Source organism: Lygodium microphyllum, unplaced genomic scaffold, assembly GCF_053477565.2.
Source record: "Lygodium microphyllum isolate KBCC unplaced genomic scaffold, Lygodium_microphyllum_v1.1.10 scaffold_87, whole genome shotgun sequence".
In the NCBI taxonomy this organism is placed as follows: domain Eukaryota; kingdom Viridiplantae; phylum Streptophyta; class Polypodiopsida; order Schizaeales; family Lygodiaceae; genus Lygodium; species Lygodium microphyllum.
Window position 1 is genome coordinate 203,298 of NW_028229570.1, and position 8,936 is coordinate 212,233.

Below are 8,936 nucleotides of genomic sequence, written 5' to 3' on the forward strand. Positions count from 1 at the left end.
AAGCAAGGATCTTTATGTTTATATGATTGCTCCTTTTTTGTACTCCATAGTGTGTTGATTAGTCCCAATACCAATAACTAGTTTCAAGTGGTTTTGGGATTGCAAGTTTATAAATGAGGTCACATGAGTTAAAATGTAGCAAAACTAGTTTATAATTGGTTTCTGGCTGACTACACCTATTTGATGATGTCTCCTATTTGAAAACACTCCGTATTGTGACATGCAAAATTGAAATATCCATCAAACGTAGTGGGTTTTCACATATTGAATAAGCATTGGAAATTTTCATTTTCAAAATTAAAGCTCCTCAAATTGGATATTTCTTTTTGTAATGTAAACCAAACTCAAAACATGTTAAGTCTTGATGCCTTATGTAAGATGAGAAAGTGACTTCACAATAGATTAAAGTGGATTGTAAGAACAATATCATAGTAATGTTAATTATCTTGAAACACATTGGCCCATGTTGAGCATAATGTGTAACCAATGAATAATACATTGGGATTGAGTTCCAAATAGATTAACCAAATTAAACACAACTTTTCGAGGAAAAAGTTAAATCTTGTATTATAGAAGCTAAAGTAAATGAATATATTAGGGCTCTTTGATATTTACTTCACTAAGTTATATTTATTTATTGTGGATACAAATTTGAATGTTAGGTGTACTATTTTAACATAAAATGATAAATATTTTGATTGTATTCTAATGTGTGCATAATGTGAAACAAATACCAAAAGCAATATAATTGGTAAATGTAATGGGCTTTTGAGCTTAATGTTTGTAGATCCATGCTATATGCATGTGCATCTGTACGTATCTTGTTGTAAAGAATGCAAGCTATGTGGATGTTTGTGCATCTATATGTTTGTGAGGTGTATATGTGTACAATTGATATGCATATGCACATGTATGCAGGTATGTATACATATGTGTGTGCATATGTGCACCTTATGGTGACATAAGAAATATGGGCAATTCTTTATTTTTATAAAAGCACTCACCAATGAAGATATAGATAAACCTGGATTGGCCCATTGGTAAGCTTGACATTGACAACACCTATGTGAACTACATTAAGTATCTAAAAGATTTTTCAAGGATTGTGAAGGGTAAGCAATATGTCTACAAGATAGTTACAAGATCCTTTAGCAAGCTCTAATGTATCCCCTAATGATGTTGTAAATATATTACCTTAATATAACATATCATCATATCCATATTAAAAAACATGACGATAAAGTAAGTTTGTCTATCTTCATGCACATCTTATCAAAAGGTTACACTTCATAATCTAATGGCTCATTATTCACCTATGAAAGCCCCCAATAATGGTAATCAAATATCCATATTGAAGGCAAAAGATTTATCTCATCAGGCTATCATATTAACAATACTTATGACTCATTTGTGAAAATGCTATATTTATATAGTCCACCCAAGGAACAAACTAGTCCACCCCTAACACTAACAAGGTAAATCACAACCCATAGACGGTGCTTCTTTGTCTTTGTGTGCCTCTTACATAGATTATGGTAAATATTTATTTCAAATACAATACACATTTCTAAAAAAGAAAGAGATGGAGACCTTGTGTATTTTGCAAAAGAGAGAGATATGGTTCCACATTGTTGACAAAATCTGGTTGTAGAGTTGTAAGCACATTATTTGAAGCTTTTTTTCTCAGTTTTAAATCAACACTAGCCTCAAATTGGGTTCCTAATTGGGAAGACATTAACTTTTAAAACTAAAAATAGTGTAAAAGAGCTAGTAAGAGTGGCATCTAACAAACCCCAATTACAAAATTTTTTCCCAAGTGAGCTACATAAACGTTTTTTAGTAGTGAGACTGCATATACCATCTAGAGTTCCCTTTTTATTTTTGGACATTTTGATTATTTTATCAAGAAAATGTAGGGTGGGTTCAAACCTCAATGGATAGCACACATGGTTAAAATCATGTTTCATTCTACATTGTTCATATTGAACAACATGCATACCAATGTGCGTGGAAGAATCTGATTGGACAAAAATTAATGGGCAATGGTTCAAACCTTATTTGCATCAATTTTAGGCCGTCGAGCTCATTATGCCCAACATGTCCAAGCCAAAAAATTCCTAAAATGAGAATTTTGTCACACTATTTGAAAAGCCAACAAGAAATGGACACGTAGATCAGCGGAGATTGCCTTTACCATTCTTTTTGCCAGGTTTGAACTGGCCCTTAGTTATAAACGAAGGGTTCACAAGAGTAACGATGAGAGGCTAATAGAGTGACACTTAATGATGCATTGTTATAAGGTTTTAAGAAAACCAAAATGTAAATAATTTATATGGCTGAATTGTTTGATTCACATTAAGCTTATATGTAATATGAAAAAATTGTCGTAACTTTTAAGTGGCTAAATGAGCTACATCAGTTTTTGTATAATTGTCACTAAATTGGGGTGGGGTGCATTTTGGTTGTGGGACAGATGAACCTGTTTTACCCACATTCGCCACATTCTCCACACACACACCCCCATAACCCCACAGGATTGTCCCTTCCGAGACCCTGGAGGGGGACCTAATGCAGCCTTGTTGCATGATCATAAAGCTTTGGAAGTTATGAGGATCCGCGTATGGACAGCCTTTCAAGGTTGACAATGTCTCTCCCATGATGGATAAATAATTGTCACTTGAATTGGGGTGGGGTGCGTTTTGCTTGTGGGACATATTGACCCCTTTGGCCCTCATTGGATTTACGTGATCATGAACCTTTGAAAGTCATGAGGATCCGCGTATGCGCCGGCTCTCAGGGTTGGCGATGTCTCTCCCTTGGTCAATACTCGACAGCAACAGTCAAGTCTCTCCCTTGGTTGGCAATGTCTCTCCCTTGGTCAATACTCGACAGCAACAGTCAAGTCTGTAGTACATCGACATTAAGTTTTGGTAGGTCGCCATGGCGACCCAAGTTGATAATAAGGCGCAGCCCCATATATACGAGAGAGAGAGAGAGAGAGAGAGAGAGAGAGAGAGTTCTGTGGGCAAGGCAACTAATAACGAAATGAGATCAGGGAGTCCTGTTACTGTTCTCAGCATCATCGTGTGCATGCTATGCTGGGCCTCTTTCTGCACCGCTGATGGGCGCTGCCATCCCTCCCAGAGAGACATTCTCCTCAACATTAGCTCCACCTTCGTTAATCAACCCCCAATTTGGGAGTTCTCAGGTGACCACTGACTTCCCTGTCACCCAAGCAAAGGTTTTTTTTTGCAGACACAAACTTGACCGTAACTACTGTGTTGTACTTGCGCAAACAGTGAGCAATGGCGACTGCTGCACATGGAAGGGGATCACATGCGATGTGAGAACTGGGCAAGTGACATCGGTCGACATTTCCGGCACCTTGCCCTATGATTATACCTCGGGCAACTGCAGTCTTCTCTTGGGCGGCCTGGCACAAATCGAAAGCCTGCAGCAGCTGGATGCAAGCAACAACCCCTCTCTCGGCTGCAATCTTCCCAACAGCTTAGCCCTCTTACCCAACCTGACATCCATCAATCTCAGTGGCACTGCATTCAACGAGTCTCACTTCACGAATGTCTACTTGGGCCAAGTTGAGGTTCTAGACATTTCAAGCAGTTCCTGGAGCACAATTCCTTCCTCCATCTTTGGTCACAATTTGCCACGCCTGCAGTACCTAGACCTTTCAGACAATTATCAGCTTGCAGGAGTCTTGCCCTCCTCCCTTACATTAACTTTCCGCACCTTGAAACACCTCGACCTTTCAAATTGCCCTCAACTTAATGGATCCCTCCATCCCTCTCTTGGAACCGGCTATATGAAGCAGCTGGAGTACCTCGACCTCTCAGACTGCTCCTTCTCTGGCAGTATTCCAGATTCCCTTGGATCACTCACACGGCTGCACTACTTGTCTCTTGCTGGCAATCACTTGACTGGGCCTATTCCAGATTCCCTTGGAGCCCTCACAAAACTGCAGTATTTCTTTCTTGCAAACAATGAGTTTAAGAGTACCATCCCCTCAGCTTTAGGCAACCTCACACAGCTCAAGCATCTGGATATCTCTTCCTCCAGTTTGAATGGCACCTTAATCCAGTTGCTTTCACAGGTAACTTTCTTATGTTAAAGCACAGTGCATAGATTAAAGGCATGGAGACAAATAAAGTAATAAAGTTATGGAGGGATAATTCAGGTTTTACATGTTGTGTAGCCTTATGCAGGACCTTATTTCAATTTCTGTCTTTTCACAAGCAAAACTCACTCCTGTATATATGGCACACGTCAAAGCCGATCTTGAATCACTTGAATTACCAAAATCGGATCTCCTTAACAATGGCTGCTACAAACAATGGTTACAATGATCTCATAGAAAATGAAAGGACTTGAGCTCATTTCAAAAATGCCTTAACAAAACCTCCCTTGAGCTACGAGCACTGAATCTATTGCGTTAGCAAGGTACAAAAGCAGATGGCCATGGAAGGCTAGCAAAATAGGTCTAGTCTATACCATACTGCCAAATAGGAAGAAATGCTCCATGCCCTTTGGAAGAGCCTCACGAATGGAGGCCAAGAAAGCCTTATCATGTCCGTGCAGACCCTCAGCCCACATTCAAATGTTTAGCTATTGTCTCGAGAATTAAAAATAATATGGGTGGAACTTTGTAATATTGTATCTATGCTATAGAATACCATACATAATGGGGGTACCCACATGGGTGGAACTTTGTAATATTGTATCTATACCATAAAATACCATACATAATGGAGGTACCCACATGGATAGACGATCACTCACACATGATTAGCCAGTCAAGAGTGCATTTGTCTGAATTGTGCATCATAATACCAAGGTACACACTTCATCACCATTTGGACTATTGTAGTACAATCGATCACCACTGAACTAACAACGTGACATTCTCATAAATCTGAGGAGACAATCTGCGTAACCTTCAATAATTATACTATTCCTCAACAAAAGCATGGGAATGATGCACAAATTAATTATAAAGCATGTCAACCTGTAAACTATTCATTCAGCCATCCAATCAGTGACCCCTAAATAAGGTCTCCATGTCGACTCACCACTATAGGTAGTCTCAATGTAAAAAGGAGGATAACTAATATTAAGGGTGGTGCTGCCTCAGGACTAGGTGGTGCTGCGCCCGGCCCTTACCCAGGATAGGATTTATGGAAGTACGGCAAACTAAAGTGAATATGGTGTGGCGCGTTCTTTTGTCTCTTTACTTAAGGTGTGGCTACCTTCACTCGCTAGACCCTTGAAAGTAAAGTACCTGGCTGCGGCACCACCCTAAGGATGTTTAGAAACAGCTAGCATCTATACTATTAGTTAAGGAGAGGTGGGGGGCGGGTGCCATGTGGCAGCCCCCCAATCCCCCACAAAAAAGAAAGAGAATGCGGGGGCAGGTGCCACGCGTCCAGCACCACCCCCCCCCCCGGGCAAAAATCGCGCCCGCCCCGCGGAGCGCCTAGTAATGTGATTATGAGAAGGCTTGTGCTGTGGCATGGAAGCAAATGGTGCGCAAAAGTAGCGACTGCCCTTTTCTGCCAGCCTGAAACATCATTGTCCCCTATTTGAGGCCCACACAAATGCTGGAACGCTGGAAACATGTTCTTTTGCCACCATATACGCAAATGGGAGGAATGGATGCAGTAAGGCAGCTCATGCATGTGAAAATTTGAAGTAGGGGGCTCTCAGTTAGTGCTACTGTAAGCCTGCATGTACCAATTTCAGTACATCTGTAAATTGTGTATACATCAAAGCTGACTCTTTAATTCTGTGAAAATATCTGCAGAGAAACATGGAATCACTGCTGTATTTGGATGTCTCGCACAACAACATTGCAGGGCCTATTCCATCATCCTTGGGAAACATCACACAGCTTCAACATCTGAATCTGGCTGGTAACTCAATGACGGGTAGCATTCCGCCAGAAGTAGGCCAGCTGACGAGTCTTGCATTTTTTGCCTTATCACACAATCAGCTCGGAGGTGCATTGCCTGCCAGTATAGGTAACATGACACAACTCCAGTTTTTCCTGATTCAAAAGAACAAGTTCACTGACTGTATTCCTCAATCGATGGGGGAGCTTCAAAAGCTCCGACACATGATGGCTTCTCATAATGCACTGAACTGTTCTATTCCTGCCTCACTCGGTTACTCGAAGGGATTAAAAAAGTTAGATCTTTCATACAATAGGCTTGCAGGCAAAGTTCCCGAATCCCTTGGCCACTTGCAAAGATTAGCTACGTTACATCTCTCCAACAACAAGCTTGTGGGCACAATTCCAAGCTCACTCGGCCAACTGAGCTACCTTGGCGATCTCTTTCTCAATCACAACCACTTCAAAGGATCTCTGCCCCTCTCTTTCACAAACCTTTCTCAGCTCACTTATCTAGATATTTCAGACAACTTACTGCAAAAGGGGATAGTAGCCTCTCTGTGGAATGCATCGAACTTGCGTCTACTCTATGCCTCTTACAATCTCTTAGAGCTAGACGACTCAACTTCGAATCTACCAAGATTCCAGCTGGAAGAGCTTCACATGAACCATTGCAATGTGACAGGTACCATTCCTTCTTGGCTCTCATCTCAGCAAGCGTTGTATTTACTGACAATGTCATCCAATAGCCTCCACGGCAACATACCTCTATGGATAGGGCAGCTAAAACTGAGTGGCTTGGACCTCTCCAACAATATGCTTTCTGGGCACATTGATGAGCTCATGGACAGCAAGTTCATCGAGTTTGTCAACATTTCCAAAAACCAACTAACAGGACCTGTTCCTATGCCAACTTCCATGTTTCTGTCCCTCCATGACAACAATTTGAGTGGGTCCATGAGAATGCCTACAGATTGTAACTTCTACCTTTATGGCTTGGACCTTTCTTCCAACAGCATATCAGGAAAAATACCTCCTGGCTACGGCAACTGTACGACCCTGTTAGCGCTTATCCTTCACGACAACCAGCTTGAAGGAAGCATTCCTCATGAGCTAGGTAACCTACAGAAGCTTGAATACTTATCCCTCAGAAACAACTTCATAAGGGGATCAATTCCAAGTTCCTTACAAAACTGCACAGCTTTAGGAGACCTAGATCTGAGCTTCAATTTCATAAGCGGAGGCTTTCCCACTTGGGTCAGAGACACTGCATCTCTAGAAGCTCTTATCTTAAGCGAAAACCATTTGGGTGGAGCTATACCAGTTGGCCTTAAAAACCTGACCAAACTCCGGAATCTTGACATCTCAAGGAATCAGTTTACAGGGGCAATACCAGCTGATTTGGGGGAGCTAGTGGCCATGTCAGATCCACATCTGAACCAGCAATTCTTATTCTACCCCGAATTTGAGGATTATGGATCACCGGGGAATGCTTACGAGTATTCGAAAGGCATGCAGGCAGATATGACGATTGTGCTGCGGTTCTACACACACTTGGATCTGTCTAGCAATGCACTGAGTGGGAGCATTCCGGCATCACTGGGGGCACTGAAGGTTTTGAAGACATTGAATCTATCCAGGAACATGTTGACAGGCCACATCCCAGAGTCATTTGGAGGTCTGCTTGCGGTCGAGACACTGGATCTTTCGCGGAACGGATTGTCGGGGCCGATTCCGGAGCAGCTAGCAAGGCTGGACAGCTTGGAGGTGCTGGATGTGTCCAACAACCGGCTGGAGGGGAAGATACCAAGTGGGACCCAGTTCTCCACCTTCCCTCCTGAGCACTTTGCCAACAACAGCGGCCTCTGCGGTGCCCCGCTGCCGACCGCTTGCCCTGGCCCTGCTGCTGCTCCTGCTGTTACAACTGCCCCGCCCCGCGATGATGATGACCATGGCGAGGCTTTGTTGTACCCTCCTGGTCTTGCAGTGGGCTTCGTCCTGGGCTTCCTGCTCATGCTGGCAATTCTGAACCTCCTCGGGAAGAAGAGGAAAGCAAGGAGACAGGCAAACACATAAAAAGGCAGTTTCTGAGGATGGAGGTCACGCAGAGACCTACAAGACCTTTTCTATGTCAAATAAGTCACCTTTGTGTCGCGTGACATGCCTTTTTTCTTTCGCACTCACTCACTAAATTTATCATCATCTTTACTTTGAAATGCAAGTAAAGACTATGCGTGTGCCAGCACCCTTAGCACCACTATCAAGCATGTTTCTATCTTTGTGTTTGCCTCAGAAGCTAGGTTCAATTCCCAGGGATGAATTAGTCCGATTTTATGCTGATCTGTAAGAGCATAGGCCGATCAGTACCAAAGGTTCTATCTTTGTGTTTGCCTGAGAAGCCAGGTTCAATTCCCAAGGATGAATTAGTTTGATTTTATGCTGATGTGTAAGAGCATAGGTCGATTAGTAACAAAGGGGTGTGGGTTTAATGAGGTCTTGGGTTCAAGCTCTAGGGGCAGCTCCAAGGTTGGCCTACCTGTGAGGAGGGATGCTCCATGGTACCTTGACATATAGAACTACATTACTTTTTTCAAACTATTTCGATTTGCGGCTTTACTGGCATAGGGCAATGTGAGTGTACCACATAAACTACTAGACATAATATCAAATGTGAAGGCACCAAATATGAACTGCCAATAACAATACCATATGAAATAAGAATAGAATCATTGCATTATTATAATAGTGGAGAAAAAGAGCTTCAAAAATCAAAACAAATTTAACCCCCCCCCCCCCCCAAAGAAAAAAAAACACTCTTATATGTAGAAGAAATAAAGGTCATTATGGATCCATCTATATAATAATGAGGTAGAATTTCACATAAGAAAAAAAAAAACTTACACCTTTGTTAGCAATGCAAATAGCCACATGATGGCATGAAATCACTTGGCATATTGTAATATGGGTTCTAAAATGACTTGTACTATATAGTCAAATACTAAAATTTGATATAAAGATAACTATTCACATATTT

The 8,936-nt window shown here is 41.9% G+C and overlaps 1 protein-coding gene across 1 annotated transcript; it reads left to right on the plus strand.

Moving 5' to 3' along the window:
• The first annotated feature begins 2,993 nt into the window (after nt 1–2,993).
• LOC148008677 (uncharacterized) lies at nt 2,994–8,152 on the plus strand. The gene is made up of 3 exons (XM_087674087.1): nt 2,994–3,208; nt 3,300–4,108; nt 5,816–8,152. The coding sequence occupies exons 1-3, from the start codon at nt 3,046–3,048 to the stop codon at nt 7,976–7,978; spliced, it is 3,135 nt and encodes a 1,044-aa protein (XP_087530213.1). The 5' UTR covers nt 2,994–3,045; the 3' UTR covers nt 7,979–8,152.
• The last annotated feature ends 784 nt before the right edge of the window (nt 8,153–8,936 follow it).

What these genes read in the sequence shown, in the direction of transcription:
- LOC148008677 (XM_087674087.1), top strand. Translation starts at nt 3,046, where the DNA reads ATGAGATCAGGGAGTCCTGTTACTGTTCTCAGCATCATCGTGTGCATG. An exon ending in CCCAATTTGGGAGTTCTCAG is followed by an intron (nt 3,209 to 3,299) that starts GTGACCACTGAC and finishes TTGCGCAAACAG; the next exon opens with TGAGCAATGGCGACTGCTGC. An exon ending in TAATCCAGTTGCTTTCACAG is followed by an intron (nt 4,109 to 5,815) that starts GTAACTTTCTTA and finishes AAATATCTGCAG; the next exon opens with AGAAACATGGAATCACTGCT.